This window comes from Octopus sinensis, linkage group LG9 (assembly GCF_006345805.1).
Source record: "Octopus sinensis linkage group LG9, ASM634580v1, whole genome shotgun sequence".
NCBI lineage: Eukaryota > Metazoa > Mollusca > Cephalopoda > Octopoda > Octopodidae > Octopus > Octopus sinensis.
The window spans coordinates 15,274,319-15,297,461 of record NC_043005.1 but is presented as its reverse complement, the minus strand read 5'-3'; the positions used below and the strand labels follow the sequence as shown (position 1 = coordinate 15,297,461).

Sequence of the window (23,143 nt, the reverse complement as noted above, 5' to 3'; positions counted from 1 at the left end):
TGTACAGTGTGCACAGCTGTGATATGTGTTGCTATGCAGTAAGCATAGATGTGACATCTTTTGTTGTGCAGTAAATAAATATATATGTTATGATATCTACAAATATATCATGAATTTTATTTGCTGCTATAATCACCAAAATTATAGAATTATTTTTATGGAAGACATCAATGAATTATTTAAAAGTAGAGCTTAAAAAAGTGGCATGTAAAAAGCACCATCCGTCCGTGGCCGTCTGCCAGCCTCGCCTGGCCCCCGTGCTGGTGGCACGTAAAAAGCACCATCCGTCCATGGCCGTCTGCCAGCTCCGTCTGGCACCTGTGTGGGTGGCACGTAAAAAGCACCCACTACACTCACGGAGTGGTTGGCGTTAGGAAGGGCATCCAGCTGTAGAAACACTGCCAGATCAGACTGGGCCTGATGCAGCCTTCTGGCTTCACAGACCCCAGTTGAACCGTCCAACCCATGCTAGCATGGAAAGCGGACGCTAAATGATGATGATGATGATGATTATTATAGATAAAGAAAGAAGAAAACTGTATGCGACATCGCAGTTGAATAATAAAGAAATATGGTAAAGAGGAAGTGTTTGTTAAAGATAATTTAAAACTTAGTTAAAGACTTTATAGAACTGTATCAAAATTGCTTCTTGTTGCATTGATATGATTTTTCATGTTTAAAATTAAGAACATACATATGTACAAGTAAATATAGATTGCCCATCCATTCTATTCATTCAATTTTTCACATATATTTCACAATTATAACATACAGTCCTTGACAATCTGTTAACTGAAGAAAAACAAAACATTTTACATACATATATGTGAGTGTGTGTTTGTACCAACATCTTCATCATTATCATCATTTAAAGTCTATTGTCCATGCTGGCATGGGTTGGACAGTTTGACCAGGGTTGGTAAGCTGAGGTGCTACACCAGACTCCAGTCTGATTTGGCATGTGTGTGTGTATGTATATATATATATATATATAAATGTATGAACAAATGCACATACATATATACACGCACAACCACATAAATATGACATTTACAATTATATATTATAAAACAGATATACAAAATTATTAAGAAAAACATTATGATATGAATGGAGAATTATGGTATAAATTAAAAAAAAAAGGTAAATTGATATATTTTTGTAGGTAAGAGGAGGATACAGGCAGGAGCATTATTCATACATATTTTATTGACTTACCCTCAACAGGATAAAATTTTAAAATGAACTCAGCAGGATTTGAACTCAGAACATTGAGAGAGGAAACTAAATGACCAAATATTAGTCCAGCTCTCCACTGTCTCAACCACCTCTACATAATTTAAAGTAATAATTTGCTGTCTACTCTAAATATTCAGCTAATTATTATCATTGTTATTATTGTTGTAAGTCTTAAGAAAAATTTAATAATAAATTTCTCTTGACAATTATGTACACAGATGAGATAAACTCAAATATATATATATATATATATATATATATATATATATATATATATATATATATATATAAATATATATATATATGGTTTACTAAAATCACAGACGGGATATCTTTTTTTTTTTTTGCAAGATTATTTTGTTAGATCTTTTAAATTTTTTTAGCAACAACAAAACAAATTTTAAAAAATAACAGAAACAAATCAAAGAGAAGGGGTGGGTGTATAAAAAAAAATAAAAAATAAAAAATGAGAGATTTGCTAAGTTTATCTGGAAATCATCACTACCACCACCACCACCACCACCACCACCACCACCACCATCATCATCATCATCACCACCATTATCATTTATGTCAATATTTCCGTTCACCATGAAATACAGAGTTTACCTCTTTAGTTACACACTCAATATTTGGAAGAGCAAATCATTGTTGTTATTTCAATAATATTGTACAATCAGGTAAGCCATGATTGAACAGACCTCTGATCAAAGGCATATATATGTATGTGTATATGAGTCTTGTGCCAACCTGAGGCTAGGTGTATATATTTGTTTATCTATGTGTGTGTGTATACATTTATTTGAAACTGATGATTTATTTCATCGGTGCTCAGGGACCCTCACTTAAAGCAATTCTTTTGTGACCCAAATACTTAAGGCTGAACAAATAAATAAATTCCACTACATATATTGAGTACTATATTGCACATCTATACATCCACACACACATTCATATTACACACACACACACACACATATGTGTATGTGTGTAAGAGTGCATGCTTAACAATATTTGTATGTATGTATGTATCTATCAATCTATCTATGTTTTAAGGAATAAGAATAGTAAATGCATTTGTCTACATAGGCAGAGGTATTGTTTTCAGTAATATTTGTTTGCTTGTTGGTGGACAAGATATCCCAAGAACCACTGGATGGATTCGGATGAAACTTCCAGGGATGTTTGGCCTCGTGACTGGCACGAACTGATTAGATTTTGGGATCGATCCAGTACTGGACAAGGATTCTGGATTATTTTTCTTGTTTTCTTATTTAGTTTTTGAGAGCAGTCAGGTTCATTTTTTAAAAATCATCTCTGGCTAATCATTGATAGGACATTGGTGTTGCCTTGATGGAGGTTTGTGCTCTCTGAATCCTCTTGTTTGTAAATTACATACACTACTGTTGGTATGTTTCCTAACAATGATAATGTTGCTTGCCTATTGTCTTTCGCTCTCTCATACACACACATACACACATGCTCATGTGCATGCACACATACATTTACACACATTCTGACGTACAGTACTGAAGGGGTAAGACTTAATGAAGAAATAGGCAGGGTGGGAATTGCAAATAAATTTTTTTAATTGTTAGTCATGAATATAGCTAAGTTTTACTGAAAATGTGTGTGTGTGAGTTTATTTCTTTTTCTGACCGATACTCATGCATATAACAGTTAATATCATATACATAAATGTATGTATACATAAATCTGTGTGTGTATGTGTGAATATTATATATGTATGCATGCATGCATGTATGTATGTATACATATGTGAAATTCCATTTATGCCTAAAATAGCTGCTTATAAAGGTTAATATCATATACATAACTGTATGTATACATAAATGTGTGTGTGTGTGTGTAAGAGAGAGAGAGAGAGAGAGAGAGAGAGAGAGAGAGAGAGAGAGAGAGAGAGAGAGAGAGAGAGAGAGTAGGAGAAGCAGAAGGCAGCTGAGGAGCAAATAATCACAAATAATTGATGGTGAAAAACATTAGTAGGTAGTAGTGTTTTACTATGATATTTAGAGGTCAAGGTAGATAATGAGATTTCCAACTCCTACCACCACCAGGACGGCTATTAGCTTTCAGCACGAAACTACCATAATCACCATCACTATTATAACAATAACAACAACCAGAACTACCAACACTATTATCGTGGTATGTGGAGGTATGTATTCAAGTGGTTAGGGTGTTGGACTTGTAATCATAAGGCCACGGTTTCAATTCCCAGGCTGGGAAGCAAATTGTTGCTCCTGTCCACTCAGCTGAGAATGAGCCCCAGCAACAGCTGGGGAGTAAACTTTGCAAGGGATTGATATCCTTTTCAATGGGGCAGTATTGTATTCTTAGTTGCTTACATACCAGAATAAGCTGTGGCCCCTTGAACCTGTAGAACTCGTGACAGACATGAGACTACAAGTTTCCATAACCACAACGGTTACTTCAAAAGTGGCAATGAGTGTCCCTATAATATCACAATTAGCATGGCAATTAAGATCATTATTAGAACAATAACAACCATCATCACATCACTAACCACAACAAACTCTTGGCAGAATGTCAAACCAAATCAGGAAATCTTGAGCTAATGAGAGAACCACCCCTATGCAGTTGCTTGACCTGATAATATTAGCAGCCAAGTCTCCCTCAAATCACATCCTAACATCTTAAAAAGAAAGGATGATCACTGGGGCTGGCATGGAGTCAAACAACAACAATCATAGTCATCATTATAGCCTCAACAATAATCACAACAAACATTGCAGGGCTATTGAATTATAATATGAATTATGAGTGTTATTACTAAAACTTGAATATTTATGACTTAAGATTTCATGTTATGATGTGAGAATTGTTATTAAGAAGATATTCACTTATGATGATGAGGTCTGATAATACTATCCCTCCACCCACCCAAATTATGATATCTATGCTGTAAGATAACCAAGTTATGACTAATGAACTTGCTTGTTAACACCTTAATTTATGATGTTTGAATAACAGTTATGATGGCTGGAGTTGTCACTGTTATGACTAAAATAGTTCAGTTATGACATCTTAAGTTGTTATTACTAATGATGTCTGAACTGCTGTGACTAAGTTATGATGTCTGCCTGCTTGGCCAGTTATTTCCAATGACATCATCAAGTTTATAACAAATGGACTGTGATTATAATGTTATTTATTAAGTTATAATGGATATAGACTCATAAAATATGTGTGTAATTATAAAAAATGATTATAGCTCCTTGCCTCACCAGTGCTACGACGGTTGTAAACAGATGGAATTGGTGTCAGCACCAGGAAAGTGCCATGACTAGAAACTACTTTTAACAATTAAATCTGTCTGATAGCCTTGAGGATAGTCTTGCATGTGTGTGTGTAAGAGAGAAAAATGAACATACACATACATACAAATAAATAAATACAGTGTTATACAAATAAACACACATACAGAAGCACACACACACACACACAGACACACACACACACACACACACACACACACACACACACACACACACACATTATACACACATAAATAAATTCAGGGACATACAAACATAGAAACACAATGTTTTAATGTCAAGATTAATGAGCCATATAATTATTAGCAATAAATAAAAACACTAAACTTTTAAATAAATGCCATTTCTAATGTTTAGCTTTAGGTGTCTTGTTTGTTAGTTTGTTTCTCATTTTATATGGTTTTAAAAATAAGTGTAAAATTCTGTTAATTAAGCATTGATTATGCACACGCATACACATTTACATGTATATTCACACATATTAGCACATACATATACACACACATGCACAGGCATAGAAACATGTGCATATACATGCACAAACATTTACATATACACGCACACACACATGTAATAAATACATACACATACTGAACACTACACATGATGATGTAAAAGGGTAAGCATTCACTGTAATGAGTTTCTATGGCGAGGAAATGAAGGTGGAGCCAAGCACACGATATGAAGAATTAAGATTCAACATTGTTGAATCTACACCCACTAACTTATGAAAGTTTAGAACATTCAGGAAATACTGATGATGATGATGATGATGATGATGATGAAATGATGATTTCCAAAAACAAAAAAAAAAAAAGTGCCATGAATTTTGTCAGAGTGGGGATGTCAAATAAATTGACTCTCAGGTACTTCTTTTATCAACTTCTGTAAGAATGAAAGGAAAAACCAGCCCAGGTGGAATTTGAACTCAGAACATAAAAGGATGTAACTAAATACAAGGCATAGATTTAGACCACTGCTCTAACAAGCGTGCCAATCCCACTAACCCTGACAGTGCTAAAAATAAAATTTTTGTTTTTCTTTTTTTGTAAGGGTGACACACTTAGACAACTGGAAAAAGTAAATGAAGAATGATCAAGCAAAATGGAGATTTTGCTTGCTTTTTTTTTTTATAGATCAGGGTGGATTTTAAAAAAAATACTGCATCAAATATTTTCCAGTAATGTCTGTTATTAAAAAAACACCCATAAAAACATACAAAAAAAAAGAAAAGAAAGAACCTTAGACTTTTTTGCTACTCTTAGCTGTTCGTCATAATTCTTTCATTACTATGATTGATAAATTGATCGTCATAATTAATCCCTTCACAGCTACTAATTAATCCATTAGCATAAGGCCATAAAAATAAATGTCAAAAAAATTTTTTACAGCAAAATCCAAGACTTAATTTTTATTTTTAAACATGTGTGTTTGTGTATGAATAATAATAATAAATTAATAAAAAAAAGAAAACTATTAAAGTCAACCCTTTACATGTAGAATGGTGCAGAATGAGCAATTAGGATTACTAGAAACAACAAACATACCCCCAGCAGATATAAACTCATGAACTACCAGTTATTTTGTGTTCAAGAGTAATCCATTGTGCCTTACCATTCTTGTTGGTTAAAGTCTTAAGACAAAAGAAAAATTAGATTAAAAGTAAGCAGAAGCATTTATCCAGTATTTGAGCACTTTTGTGTCTTCATATTTAAATTAAAATCTTAGTTTAAATTCCATTAATGTTACAATAATGATATATAAGAGTTTTAATAGGTTAAACATTTGCCTCTTGTTTGTGTTGCAAATAACCAATAAATAAAGTTACATGTAGTTTTTGTATGCCCTTTAAAATTCTTCATTACTTTGAAAAGTCACTGAAAAACTAAAGTATTTGCTCAGCATCTTGGGCAGGTTTTTTTATTACTGTAGCCTTGAGTTGACATATCTCACAATTGGAATTTAGCAGCTGAATACTATGCAGAAACATGAAGTGACAGAGGGAGAAAGAGAGAGAGAGAGAGGAAGAGCAAGAGAGAGAGAGAGAAATTACAACCATCCTATTTTGGAGAAACAAAAGGAACAACATAAGCTTTTAATATACTACTGCTCTTTTATCTAACACAGCTACTACAGACACAGATATGCTAGACTGCAGCCAAAGAATGGCCATTAATTGATTGTCATTAAGTCACAAACTAATACACTCCAACCTCTGACCCACAGATATCTTCTCCCTCCAACTTTTCTATCACTATAATTACAATAGCCTATGCTTTCTCGTGCAGGCCAGTCTCAAACCACTTCCACTCAGGTACTTTTAATTTACTCATCTCTCCTCAGTTCATTCTCCCATATTATGTCCACTTCCTCAAGTCCCCACATTAATCATTATGTCTAGTCCTTCCTCACCAGAATGTTGGTCCTCAGAAATTCCCTCCCTGCACATTTTTCCAGCAGCCAGTAACTTGCAAACTTGCAACAGTTCAAGCAAAATGTTAGCAACATCAATCTCACCGGTCTCAAATGGCCCATGAAGGCTGTGTGCAGCTCCTTCTTCCAAAAGGTGGAGAGAGAGCATGATCCACGAGGGATTATAACAGCCTGTCTGGACTCCCAATCCCTTTGTGCAATAATCTACAAAGGTTACATCATACCATTTTGCATCATCACTGGCCGTCCAAAGACTACTAACACAATGAAATAAAAATAACCAAAATAAATTATTTTTAGGACACACAAGTGGCACACTTTGTTGCAGCAGCATACTCCAACACAATACAGCAACCACGCAATACTTGCTATTACAAAGAGCCAGACATCTGTAGTCCTGCTCTCAACCACTGCTGCCACTACTAACATTATCATCACACCATCCTTAAGAACACTGTCCTTTTGATATTAGAGATTATAAGCACCAATTTAAAACAGGAAAAAAAAAAACAATAGGACAGTTGATGATCTGATTCACTTCATATTCATGGATCTAACTATAAGTAGAATAGAAAAAATATCTCTGAAGTAGATGAGATACTGTGGAAATAAAAGAATGGAGTCTCTGTTGGTTTTTATGACGAGCATCCTGCTGTTCAACCAGCTGAATTACCAATTCATTAAATTAATCACTAAGTGGTTAAATTATTTCCCAAACACATGAACCCTTATTGTAATTATCATTTAGAATCAGTGGGACACAGTATGCCACAAAGCTGGACCTTTGATTTACAAGTGCAGTTACTATACAGTTTCCCTCTATATAAATTCACTCAAAAGTTAGTTAGTTAGTTAGTTAATTTGTTGGCTCAAAAAGCAAAAAGCAAGGGTTCACTCGAAGCTATGGTATAAAAACCCTGGCTCAAGATGCCATACATTGCGTTTAAACCAGGACTCCAACAGGATCTCATTATCATAGAGAAAACATCTTAACCACTCAGCCATGCTTATGGCTATAAGTAAATAAATTAGAACAGTATAAAACAACATTTATAGTATCAAATTCAATAAGAGGGAATGACAGTTGCCCTGTAATATAATACAAGGTGGTTATGGAACAAGTGACTGACATATGATCCATCCAAGTAGGCTTGCTGTTTTTTTCTGGTTCAAATTAGTGCTTATCATGTTTGATAATCATTCATGATATCTATTATCTAATGTTTATGATACTATCATCAATGAATTCTTCTATATAAATTCATACAAAAGTTATATGAGTTGACTTGAAGCTATGGTATAAAAACACAGGCTCAAGATGCCATAAATTGGGTTTAAACCAAGACTCCAGTGGGACCTCATTACTGTAGAGAAAACATCTTAACCACTCTGCCATGCATATGTCCATACATAACTAACCTTCCCCACCTCCTTTTTCGGTTTCTATGTCAATTTTACATTGATCAACAAGAGGTCAAGCTGTGACTATCCTGTCCTTTTCCTGGCTTAATCTATCCATTTCTTGGTATAGCGCGTATTCAGGACAGTAAAGTATGGTTTAGGAAAACTTCAGTTACTGATTCTAGCAGGCTAAGAGATCACACAGACATTTCCTCATATTAATGTTTAATCAAGTAAGACATTTTTATTGGCTTGCTAGCCCCTAAATACAGGACTACCCTGAACCTTGCAAAATGTAGAGGATCATCAATTCCTACCGAGTTCACCTTCTTTGTCGCTACAATGGCTACTACAAGAACCTACAGATATAAAAACATACCAAGACTTCCAAACAGTACCCCAGTTGATAAACTGCCTGCATGCCAAGCAAAATAGGGATGATATATCTAGGGAAATGATGTGTGGATTACACCTCATTATACTGACAACTTATATGCCACAAGTTTCTTCAATCAGTCGAGTTAAAAGTGTGATTTGATATAAAAAGAGAGTCTAGGATGTTAGGGTACCCCTTTGCACTGTTTATAGTTCTATAAAAAGGTAAAAAAAAAACAAAAAAAAACTGATGCAACACACGTACACACGTAATATGTAGGCTGCAACATTTCAAAATTTCAAACAATCTCTCTCTCTCTCTCTCTTTCAATATATATATATATATAGAGAGAGAGAGAGATAGAGAGAATGATACATGCACAATCACACGCACACACACATACACACACACCTGCTAAGGCACAAAATGCACAAATATATACCAAAAATAGTTTGTTTCATAAATTTCATATACATGCACATACTGAAACACAGCTGTGTACACACACACACACACATGCGCACACACACACACACACACACGCACACACACAGATATAACAATCTGCAACGTTATTGATTTTACATTAATAATATTTTTTTGATTTTTATCAACAATTAAAAAAAAAATGAAAATAAATAAAAAGTAAATAAACGAAATGAAAAATAAAGATTTTTGGCTAAATTGTGTTTTTGAGGGCAGCGGGCTTTAAATTGTTGAAACTTTCAGTTTCTTTTGAATCCCCTCTTTTCGCTATTCAAAAGCTCTATATTTTTAGGGAGAAGGAGAAATATGGTGATATTTCAAGCCCTTCCTGGCTGTCAGCAGGAATCAAAGCTTTTTAGGTCTGTTGCATACATGAACCATTAGACATTCTGTGGTTTGGTACCAACTTGTCCATCACAGCAACACAGCCAAAATCTTGACCCCCACCTCTACTGTATCATGCCATGAAAATGCTGTATCAAATAATTTTCCACCCAATTGGGGGTTTTTTTTCTGTCCCCTAAATTAGAGCTCCCTGGGATTTTCTCTTTGCCCAACCCACATTTTCTCAGACAGGCCTCCCACCTGCAGTAATAAAAGCTGAACAAACATCAACCATGTCGTGGCAACCTCACCAGTGATGAGGAGGAAGAGTGTGCATAGGTCATTTATGGACACTGTCCCTCCTCACTGAATAAAAATATTAAAAGAAAAACAAAAAAAATAAAAAGAAAAAATAAAATAAATGAAATTACCAAAGAAGGAAAAATAAATATTTAAAAAAAGGAAAAAGAAATAAATTTGTAATAAAAAAAAAAAAAAATTCAAAGAGAGAATTTGAAAAATGTTGTCCATAATCAATAGATCTGAACTGATTTTCGATTTCTAAACAGAAGCTGGGAGGGCCGTGTTTGTTTCTGCTGCTGTGTTGTGAAACAGCAGTCTTGAGATCAATGTTTAGTGTAAGTTAACAATCAAACACGAAGTCCTGTCAATGATAGGTCTTGAAGTTGGCTACACTTTGTTTAATGTCCCGGCATTTCTTCAAGTAAGGGAAGAGATAGCAGTGAAGTGACCATAATCTGGAAAAAGAAAAACCAATAAAAATATAAAGATGTAAAAACAAAAAATAATTTAAAAATGAAATTTCTAAAGTCAGCACAAGTTTACATATATTTGGTAAAAACAGCTTATTTGATTCAACTAGCTCCAGAATATAACTGGTACTTTATTTTATCAACTCCAAAAGGATGAAAAATTAAAAAAATTGATCTTAGTGAGATTGGAATTCAGAATGTAAGTAACTATATAAAGGTATTTTGTTTTAGTATGGTGGTGCTCTACCATTGTTGCCACTCATCAACCTTTAATAATAGCAACACAAGAATATATGTATACAAATTTATTTTTAGTATTTTTCTGGTGGGAGAAGGTGAATGGGTAAAAACTGTATCCTCTGCTTCATAGAGCAGGAGTGGCTGTGTGGTAAGTAGCTTGCTAACCAACCACATGGTTCCAGGTTCAGTCCCACTGCGTGGCATTTTGGGCAAGTGTCTTCTGCTATAGCCCCGGGCCGACCAATGCCTTGTGAGTGGATTTGGTAGACGGAAACTAAAAGAAGCCTGTTGTATATATGTATGTATATATATATATATATATATATATATATATATATTATATATATATATATATACACTACCGTCAGAAATTAATTAGCACCCTTGATTTTCTCTTCACTCAAGGTATTTGCTGTCACCTAGTGGCCATATCTCGAACTATTGCTTTGTTCTGAGTTCACTGTTGCGCAGAACGATGACGTAACTTTGTTTGCAGAGCAGTTTGAGAGTCTACAGCCTAATGATGTTGACATAGCAGTGCAACAACAACTTGGAGTGCGGATGCAGACAAATCTTCCTTTGTTTAATAGATATAGGTAGCGCCTCGCAAGGACCGAAAATCACACCGTACTAAGTTTTCTCATCGCGTAAGACGTTTTGAACAGCTCGTAGGTTAATTGATTTGTGTATTTGCAAGATTTTTTTTCCTCACAAATTCTCCTACACTCTGCTTGATGACGTCACTTCTGGTTCACAAAACTTTCTGTTATACATCAAATAAGGTGAGAAATTCTGCTTTCTTTCTTTTTTGTTTAATGAATAATAACTCATAGCAGTTTTGTTATAGCATAACATTATTCAAATGAATAGTTTTAATGAAAATAACTGGTTTTTATCGTTCATTCCTAGATGGGCCCAAGACCTCGCATGACCTTGGAGAGACGGTACGAGGCTCTCTCGTGGCATGGGAAGCTGTCGGAGGCTGCAATAGCCAGAAAACTTGGTGTAGCCAGGCGCACAATTCAGTGCTTATTTAAGAAGTACGAGGAAACCGGATCAGCAGCTGACAAAAAGGGTAGGGGACGGAAGAGGCTGACGACCCAGCGGGAGGACCGGATGCTGATCCGAAAGTCGCTGTACAACCGAAGGGCAACGAGCCAGCAACTGGCGGAGGAGATGCAAAAGATGACAGGGAAGCAGTTGTCTACAACCACCGTCAAGACCAGATTACTGGAAGCTGGTCTAAAATCCTGTAGGGCCGCCCATAAGCCGCTCCTTACAGCCAAAAATTGGAAGAGGCGGCTGCTCTGGGCTCGTGCCCACAAGACATGGACCGTGCAGCAGTGGTGGACAGTGATGTTCACTGACGAGTCGCGATTCAGTCTCGTCAGTGACAAGCCTGTCCATGTGCGACGCCGCAGGGGTGAGCGCTTGGTGAAGCATGGTGGGGGTGGTCTGATGGTGTGAGGGGCGTTCAGCTACAGTGGTGTTGGGCGGCTCTATGCCGTCGAAGGCAACATCAACGCAGCAAAGTACGTTGAGATAGTACGGGATACCTCTTTGGTGGCGAGGAGTATGTGCTCCAGCAGGACAACGTGCCTTCCCACACAGCCAAGCTCACAACCGGTTTCTTCAAGGACCATGGGGTGACAGTCATGGACTGGCCTGGCCAGTCACCTGACCTGAACCCTATTGAGAACCTCTGGAGTCGATTGGGTAGGGATTTGAATGTGCAGCAATACAGGAACCGACACAAGCTGTTTGGGGCACTTCTTGCTGCATGGAGGGCCATCCCTGCACAGTACTTGCAGGCACTCATAGACAGCATGCCGACCCGTGTAGCAGCTGTCATTGCTGCCAAAGGAGGAGCAACAAGATATTGACTAAATTTCACGATTAATAACAATTATGTGGTGTGCTGGGATATGTTTTAATAAATTTTTGATTATAAACGAGTTTGTTTCTGATAATAAGTTAATTAAATTAAGAAAATGTAAGAAAATGTAGAAATTTGAGAAGTGCTAATTAATTTCCAACACAAGTGTATATATATATATATATATATATATATATATATGGGGGGGGGGGTTGTGTGTCTGTGTTTGTCCCCCAACATCGCTTGACAACCGATGCTGGTGTGTTTGCATCCTCGTAACTTAGCAGTTCGGCAAAAGAGACCCGATAGAATAAGTAGTGGGCTTACAAAGAATAAGTCCCGGGGTCGATTTGCTTGACTAAAGGCGGTGCTCCAGCATGGCCGCAGTCAAATGACTGAAACAAGTAAAAGAGAGTAAGAGTATAGTTGAATGGTTCACAGTGGGAAGAGCATCCAACTGATTACAACTGATCTAACTTGAGATTCTATGTTGTTGCTGTTGAAAGTAGGAGCCAAATTACCATTGAATTATACACCTTACTTTAAAACTATATAAAAAAAAAAGACACATTAGGTAATGCAATCCTAGACACTCCTTCTTCCAAAAGATGAGAAGGTCACATCTAGAATGCCTTACATGAATGGCCTGCTAGATTAGAGCTGACCTGAAGCTAAACAAGTGTGCTAAGAAATAAACTAACATAAGCATGGGAATAGATGTGATAGCAATAAACCCTAAACACAAACACACATATATATGTATACATATATATGTTAAAGAGCATAGTTAAATGCCATTTTTGTCTGTGTAAAACACTAGAGTACTCAATACACAATCATGAGGAGTGCATATTATTTATATTGTTTGTAGTAATTGTTAGACTGTAGTTTCACATAAGTAGCCAGGGAGTTGGACACATTGATCTGTAGCAAATATTTCCATTAGATAGGGAATAAAAAGACTAGTACATATGGAAATAACAAAAGGAATTAAACAACCACCAACACACACACACACACATATACATACATGATCTGTTATTACAATATGCACATGAATATTATTTACATTCGACAGATATTTGTCCTCATCTTGTTTGTTGTTAACACAACATTTCGGCTGATATATCCTCCAGCCTTCTTCAGATGTCTTGGGGAAATTTTGAACCTGGGTTCTCATTCCTAAGGTATTTTTTGATGTTATTATTATTAGTATTATTATTATTATTATTACTGTTCAGGTCACTGCTTGGAATCGAACTCAGAATCTGGGTGTTAGTAGCCTACGCCCTTAACTACTATGCCATATGCCCATGGGCATATGACATAGTGGTTAGGATGCTGCACATGAATGTTCATTGTACAATTATTCTTCCATGCTACTCTGAACGCATACATGTATAAATATATAATATCACTGGATACAATAGACAAATTAAGGGTTCTTTACCTTGTAGGGTCTTCATCTTCTGAAAATCCTGGAACATTAACAATATTCATTTTCTCTCCATAGTAGGAATAACTGAATGTTACCTACAATGTAAAAAAAACCCACTTGGTTTGAACACAGAGCACTTATGTAACTAAATGTAATAAACAAAGTCAGAGTTTACAACATGCATGTTGACAGCATTAACACACAGACGGTTTCGTAGTCACAGTAGTAACACAGTCAGTCACTGTAGTAACAGCCACATAGTCGCAGCAGTAACACAGCAAGAACACAAACAGCAGGAATATAAGTCGACTTACATGTTTTTCCAGTTGGTTAGGTCGCAGTAACCAAAGTGCCTCGAGGTGTGAATGGAAGTCTTCCACTTCTGTGAGTGGTTTCTTCAAAAGATGTCCTGAAGAAGAAATAGGAAAAATATTTAACCATTTATTGTTGTATTTCGGAATGGTCATTTTGCCAGTTTAGCCAATAAAAACACACGCACTATATATTTGGTGTTACTTTGCTTCAGTGTTATTTATTTTTTACATTAAACTTAATCTTATTTCGGCCAGAGTTCTTTCGTCACACTCCTGTGACCTCATCAGTGGTCCTTTGCTTTCTTCTTTCTTATTTGTGTGTCTCTCCTTACTAACAGTCAGCCATTTTGTATTTCTATTGTCTGTGTCTTCATTTGCGCATGCGTATATCTCTATGTGCGTCTATGTTTAGTTTAACCATTTAACGTTCAGATTTCTTTGTTAAATGTATTGCTTATTTCTTCACATTGTTTTGACTTTATCAGATATGATCCCATAACTTCAATATTACAATGATGTGAAAGAATGACATTGTAGGGTAGGTAAGCAGGTAGGTGTGAAAGCTTGGATCTGGTCAGTTTAACTTAGAACAGGTAGAATATTTTGGCCAGATATGGCTGGTTTAAATGCTAAAGGGTTAACATGGGTCTATTTTTAAAGACTGTATTTTATTTACAGAACCCCTATTTTGCCTAAAGAGATGAAAGGTAAAGTAAGAATTTGAACTCAGGATTTAGTGTAACAAAAGTAAATACTACAGCATTAAGGCTACCTGTTTAGTCTAATGCTGTACTAAATTTGCCATAGATAATTGGATGAAAGTTGAATGGCAGCAGATTAGCAGAATCATCAGAGCATCAGATAAAATGTTTGGTATTTAGTTTCGACCCTCTATGCTCTGAGTTCAAATCCTGCTGAGCTCTATAAATATGTTGTTTCTCCAACCTGTCTAATTATACCAATACTACAATGGCCTCTGCTTCTAGGAATTACCTAGTTGCATGCCACCTCCACCTCTGCTTTCCCATCTGCATTCTCATCACTCTCTACAGCACTGTTTTCCCTCCATGTCCTTATATTAATTATATGCATTCTTTCCTTCCCAGAATATCAAATCCTCTGAAATGTTCAAATTTCTTTTAGACAGACATTGAGTTAGAAATATTCAAACTAAACACACCAATCTTTCAAGTCACAGAGGACTCATAGAGATCATTCATGGGCTCTGCCCCATCTTTCTGCCTCACTAATAAAACATACAAAGCAAAATCCATCTCCGAGACTGGAGCAAGACCTCACCTGCATTCCATTTGCCATGCACGAGATCACAACGAGGCTCGCGATGGCAAACTGTATATAAGGGCAAAACAGAAACAGATTCACTCTTTCTCTCTGCTTCTATGCAGCAGCGCTTGCTGAGCACACTTCACTGGCTGGGCCTGTCTGCATGTTGTACCTCCAGAGGCAATGTGCCCCATACTAATGGAGATACAACAACATGCACGCAGCTCGAGATGGTCGCTGAGAGCAATGCACTTCACCTGTTCTGTGAAACTTGTAAATAAACCAGTTGTAAATTACATTTGCACTTAAAGACTTCTTTCTTCGCCTGCTGGAACTTGAACTACACGAAGAACAAAATATAATGGGAAAAGGCAATATTCTCCCAATATCGTAAACCTTGCCTTCCATTATATAAGTAATTTGATTTTTCTGTCCTCTCAGCTCCTTTCACTCCTCTATGGTTTATAGATATTAGCTTACCTATGACAAAGACGTATTTATGTAACTAGGATCAATATATATAGATACTGACTTACCTATGATATATCCAACTGTACAGTCGTCTGGCAGGCGTATTTCTTCTCCAACAGCCATTAAGCGACCTCCACTAAAATATATAAATGTAAAACATTATTGAACAAATTAGTATAGAAGTGATTTGCATAAACTATTAACACCGATATAATCATACCAACAATATCACCATCACCACCACCACCATCATCACATCACCACTGCTAATAGATTCATTGGCCAAAGTAAGAGCCTTTTAATCTACAAGAAATAAATCACCTCAAAATACACCCAACCACCTTTAAAATAAAACATTGGATAATGTAGTCCTAGACTATTGAGGGTGAATATATGATACATGTGACATGCTATGGGGATTTTAAGTGACACATGATGGACATTAAAAAAAAATCTCCTTGAAAGATGTTATAAAAATCTTATCTCTAAGCACTTACCCAAAACTAAAACATATATACATGGAAGTGACATTCCAATAAAATTATTATTAAAGAAAGTAAAATTTAGATACACTGGGCTAAAGAAAAAATATTGGCAATTGCCATCATTATCCTAGATACACTACATCTGGGAAATAAAAAAAATATATAAATAAATAAATAAGACAGCTTGGTTATGGTTGGAGTGCCTTTCGTCCTAGGTTTGTTTGGGGCTAAACAAGCAGTAAGAATCAACAAAAATCATTAAATGCATGAGATTTGTTAGCACAGGAAATAATAACAACTTAGGCACTGACATGGCTGTGTGGTAAGAAGCTTGCTTCCCAGTTACTTGGTTCTGGGTTCAGTTCTACAGCATGGTACCCTGGGCAAGTGTCTTCTAAAGCTCCAGATCGATCAAAGCCTGGTGAATGGATCTGGTAAACAAAACTGAAAGAAGCCTGTCGTTTCTGTGTTACTGTCTCCTTGCCTTGATTTTGTATGATAATTGTAAAACAAGTGTCAGCATGTTCCATGCATGAAAACATGTCTAGTCATGAGGAAATATTACTTAATTTGGAAACAGGTGAAGGTTGGCAACAGGAAGAGCATCTGGCCGTAGAAAATCTGCATCAACAAATTCTGTCCATCCCATGCAAGTATGGGAAATGAACATTAAAATGATGATGATGGTGATGGTGATGGTGATGATGATGATGATGAAATGTGGCAATTCAAAGGAAATAGAATTGTTTAGAAATGAAATAATTCGAGGACACTAGGTGTATAAAAACAATGAAAATAACAAGAGTCATGGACTAAAATGGAGGTTTTTTTTTATGTCATTGCCTGTTAATTTCTAATTAGTTTTTTTAATGTTCCGTGTAATACATAAACCTTGAATACTTAGACTAAATCTGTAATTTAAAGAAAATTATCCTTTAATCAGCTGTCTTGTTTATTTCTGTTAGTATTTAGGAGTTTAATTTTGAGACTTAGTTATACTCCATCAACAACCATTTATGATTTTTAAACACTTAGTATCAGTTAACAATGTATATGGGAGAAGCTCGTTTAGAATATTATAGTTTCATAAATTAGTAAAGTACTTCAGTTATTACAAACACTGAAGGGAAGAATTGGTTGGTAGAGTACTGGCCAAAATACCTTGTGGTACTAGGTTATGTTCCTTATATTCTGAATTCAAATCCTACCAAAGTCACCTTTGCTTTTCATCCTTCTGAGCTCAAGAAAAATAATCATTAGACTACAAGTACTGGGGAGCCAATATAATTGACTGTAGGCAACACTTCATATGGTTACAGTCTAAGGATTATCAACATTTAACATCTGTTTTCCATGCTGGCATGGGTTAGATGGCTTGATGGAAACTGCCATGGCCAAGGGTCACACCAGGTTCTGTAGTCTGTTTTGGCTGGATGCTCTTCCTTATACCAACCACTTTACAAAGTATACTGGGTGCTTTTTACAAGGCATCAATACCCACACCAAAGCTTTTTATGTGACACCTTGGTTTTAGGATCTAAGTTCTGTTGTGGTGGGCAGGTCTTTTTGAGTACAGCAATGCACCACATATCTCGGTCCTATGTATTCTCCTTCATAAGGCTTGGCATTTTGAGACAGAATATAAGAATAGTATTTGCAAAGAAATAATTTAGACCATTCGTGAATTAACTCTTGAAATGATTATATTACAAACAGAAATAAATGATAAAAGAAAGGACAATGGTTTTCTCTCATACATTAGTGAGTTCTTCAATATCTTCGAAATGAATGTAAACAGAATCACTAACTGACGTAGTCCAGTATGGTACTAAGAGGCACAAGTTTACACACACACACACAATGGTGGTGGTGGTGGTGGTGGTGGAGGTAGTAGTAAAAAGGTGTGTGTGTGCACACGTGTTCACAGAATAACTTAGAAGATAAGAAGCGGTAGGTACATGCCGGACATCAAATAAACTTGTAGCTTTAATGATGATAGCCCCACCACCTCAACCTATACGTAGATACATATCTTATTAACAGCTACAGATGCTTTAATTAAAGAAAGAGATAGTTGACACCTTGTGTCAGCACTCTACTGTGTACATTGATTGGTGCGGAGTGAGACATTTACTGACACAGAAACTGGCTTATTTAGTTAACATTCCAGACAGAGCATAAATTAGATAATGAATGTACAACAATTATAATAATAGAGGGTGGTGGAGGTCATGATGATGACAACAACAACAATCATGATGATGACAATGATGACAAGAAATAACTATGATGATGATGATGATGATGAAGATGATGACAGCAGCAATGGTTTCAAATTTTGGCACGAGACCAGTAATTTTGAGGCAGTGACCACACACACACACACACACACACACACACACACAGACAGAGTAAAGAAAATGGATTGCTATCAATTTTGGCGAGTATGAGTATTCAGTTGTCTAATCATCTGAATTACCTGCTCGTTGAGTAAACCTGCTAAGTGACTGAGTATTCCATGGACTTGAAATTCTCAGGCAGAATCAGAATAACACAAGAGTGATAAAGCTGAACCTTTGAATCACATTTATAATTCTATCCAGCAGGCTTCCACACAGTTTCCCCCCAAAAAAGTGGATCAGTCAGAGATCCATGATACCATGTGAGGATAGAACCTTGGACTTTGCGATTGCGAGATGAACTTCTTAACCCTCCAGACATGCTGTATCCACATACACAGTCATACATACAGCAATATAGCAGTACTATGGTAATTGTTGTCACAAGGTGTGCTTTCGTGCTGAATCTACAACTCTTAGCTTAAATATAAACATACAAAGTTCAGGTTATTCCTATACATTGTATGACTACAGCCTGATTCAATTTTCTTTTCTGAGTGTATATTATTAGATCTGAAAATAATTCATGAGAAAACACTGCACAAACAAAATTATTTTATAGAAAATTTTACCAGCTTGGTCAGTGTCTTGTGCTTACCTTGCACTCCTAAAATAAATATTCTTTACTATATATATATATATATATATACATAATAAATAACAATAGGGTAATAAGAAATTATTATTACCAGTGGCCTAGCTCAAAAACGAATTAGTCATTAGACTATATATTTTTCACATAGAAATATTCAATAAGAGGCTTCCTATTTGGAAGCCTCTTATTGTATTTCTATATATATATATATATATATATATATATATATATATATATTTGTATTTCTATATATATATATATATATATATTTGTATTTCTATATATATATATATATATATATATATATATATATATAATCTGTAAATATAATATGTGACAATTATTTGGTAGCCATGATAAAACTCCAAGTTTCAGATGTCGGGGTGGAAACCCACGTCGCCATTTCTTCAGTTATCCGGCCATCGTAAAAATGCTATGAAAATGACCTAAGTAGGTCCGCTTCGAAGTCTTCTAAGCCTTTGATTTTTGGAGGGAATTTCTTAGATTTAATGCCATAGAATATATTCTCTATAGTGTCCTTTTCCATGTTGTAAAAGAAAACTTTCCATCTCATGCGCTTAATAAGGTCTGTAATGTTTTTAGAATAATCAATGTAGTAGGCGTCTATATTGAATTCTTCTGTGGGGCAGAGTCCTCAACCAATTTCTGGCGATTTTCCAAACTCCGAAACTCAGAGTTTTATAATGGCTACCGAATAATTGTCACATATTATATTTACAGATAAATTCCTCCATTTACATAATATCAAGGTCTCTTTCATTCTTTTGTTGTCTTACCATTTCTATCAATTTATATATATATTCCTTTTTATACTTTTTGAGATAATGAAATTATTGTATACAGTGCTCAGGTGCACCACAACTTGTCAGAAAGTGCGTATAAAGTATATGCAGTAAAGTACAAATGTCCAGAAATCGAACAATGTATGAGTCAGACACAATGCTTGTGTGTGTATAGAGGGGAGAAAATCAGGTGTAGTGTTGGCGAATCTCAGAAAGCATGGAAGTTTTGAAGGATGCAGTGCCCCGACAACTAACAACTGATGCTGGCAGTTTGTTCCATGCTTCAGCAACTCTCAGCGTGAAGATCTAGTTATATGTTTTATAAAAATATATTTTATTTGTTATTCATGTTTTGGTTTATGTCTATCACTGTTTGAGTTGCATAATAGTGGTTTTATCTCTAATTTATATACACATACACATATATATATATATACATATATATATATATATATATATATATATATATATATATATACATATATATATATATATATATACATATATATATACATATACATATATATATACATATATATATACATATATATATATATACATATATATATACATATACATATATATATACATATACATATATGTATATACATATACATATATATATATATATACATATATATATATACATATATGTATATACATATATATATATATATATATATACATATATATATACATATACATATATATATACATATACATATATATATACATATATATATACATATATATATACATATACATATATATATACATATACATATATGTATATACATATACATATATGTATATATATATACATATATATATATACATATATGTATATATATATACGTATATATATATACATATATATATACATATACATATATGTATATATATACATATATATATATATATGTATATATATATATATATATATACATATATATATACATATACATATATGTATATACATATACATATTGTATATATATACATATATATATAACATATATGTATATATATATACGTATATATATATACATATATATATACATATACATATATATATATATATATATATATATATATATATATATATATATATATATATATGTATGTATGTATGTATGTATAACAATTATATGTTCCAGGTAAATGAGAAGAAGAAGCATATTAGTTTGAAATAGCTTGCATCCCTTCTCCCTGCAATTCTGCAAAGGGTCTCATACTTCGCACACTTCCATTTAAAGGCTTGATTGCACACTCCGTCCCACAGGACCAGTGAGTTAGATCAAGATTATTTTTGTTATCTTTACAGAGGGTACAGCATGAAAAATATCGTTTTACAGAAAGTTTCTATCAACTTAGGTCAGTGTCTGGTGCTTACCTCATGCACCTAAAATGTTCACCATACATATTCTCTTTACTTATTCTTTGTAAGCCTAGAACTTATTCTATCAGTCTCTTTTGCCGAACTGCTAAGTTACGGAGATGTACACACATCAGCATCGGTTGTCAAGTGATGTTGGGAGCAAAAATACAGACACACAAACACACACACACACACATATGTATATATACGATGGGCTTCTTTCAGTTTCCGTCTACCAAATCCACTCACAAGGCTCTGGTCGGCCCGAGGCTATATAGAAGACACTTGCCCAAGATGCCACGCAGTGGGACTGAACCCGGAACCATGTGGTTGGTAAGCAAGCTACTTACCACAGAGCCACTGGTAATCCCAAATGAGATTTTACTCAAATCATGACAACTCATTCCATGGAAATTGGGTGTAAAGTGAAGATGATGATGTTGATGTTGATGATATACCCTGCACACATAAACAACACACAACATACATACACATATATATATATATACACACACACACACATCTATATACATACATGCATGCACACACAGTGCATGTGTGTGTGTGTGTGCATGCGTGTGTGTGTGCGTGTGTGGTGTATAAATATTTAAATGCCTTCAAAGACATACCAAAAATAAATAAAAGAAAGAAAAACTACACAAAACAATGTATGGGCATCAATTAAAAGACACCTGCACCAGGTAAATCTTAGCCAGAAGAGATACTAAATGGATGAAAAAAAGAAACAGAAACAAAAACAAAAACAAATTTTTTTTATAAACCAATGAAAGAACTAAACTAACCTGTCAAATAAATGAAATTGGAAAGACATCAAACTTTGGTTTAGTTCACACATTCTGTCAAGCAAGCTACCTGATACCCTACCTGACAACCTACCCAAATTTCTTTCTCTTTTCTAAATGTTTACATAACATTTACTGATGCTTGCATGGTCTTGTCAATTTAGACATATACTTCAAACAGTTGTTTTTAAGACAGCCTGTCCATTATCAGTCAACAATATGCCTGCAGCTGTGGAGTTAACTTGGCTACCCCAGCCAACTTACTTTGAGCAATACACATATATATATACATATATGTGGAGGCGCAATGGCCCAGTGGTTAGGGCAGCGGACTCGCGGTCGGAGGATCACGGTTTCAATTCCCAGACCGGCTGTTGTGTGTGTTTATTGAGCGAAAACACCTAAAGCTCCACGAGGCTCCGGCAGGGGGTGGTGATCCCTGCTGTACTCATTCACCACTCTTTCTCACTCTTTCTTCTGTTGGCCTGCTCGCTTAGCCAGCGGGGTGGCGTCATTCGAAGGCTAAAACAATGCGAACGCATTGTGACCAGCGATGTGTAGCAACATTTGATGGTCTGGTTGGTCACGTGATCACGTGATATACATATATAAGTTCAGCAAAAATTTAGATTCGAAAGAATATGGTACTTAATTTAGATGCACCAGAATTTTGTATGGTGTTATCCATAAAAATTTGTGGGGTGA

The 23,143-nt window shown here is 35.2% G+C and overlaps 1 protein-coding gene across 1 annotated transcript in view; it reads right to left on the bottom strand.

Moving 5' to 3' along the window:
• Positions 1-9,281: 9,281 nt before the first annotated feature.
• Positions 9,282-23,143, bottom strand: part of LOC115215667 (beta-1,3-N-acetylglucosaminyltransferase radical fringe-like) — a 102,056-nt gene continuing 88,194 nt past the window's right edge. The window contains exons 7-10 of the mRNA XM_029784931.2: positions 16,041-16,111; positions 14,221-14,315; positions 13,919-14,001; positions 9,282-10,337 (exon numbers count right to left, since the gene is read on the bottom strand). Of these exons, the coding sequence (XP_029640791.1) occupies positions 10,247-10,337; positions 13,919-14,001; positions 14,221-14,315; positions 16,041-16,111 (340 nt within the window). The 3' untranslated portion in view covers positions 9,282-10,246. The remainder of the gene's footprint in view (positions 10,338-13,918; positions 14,002-14,220; positions 14,316-16,040; positions 16,112-23,143) is intronic.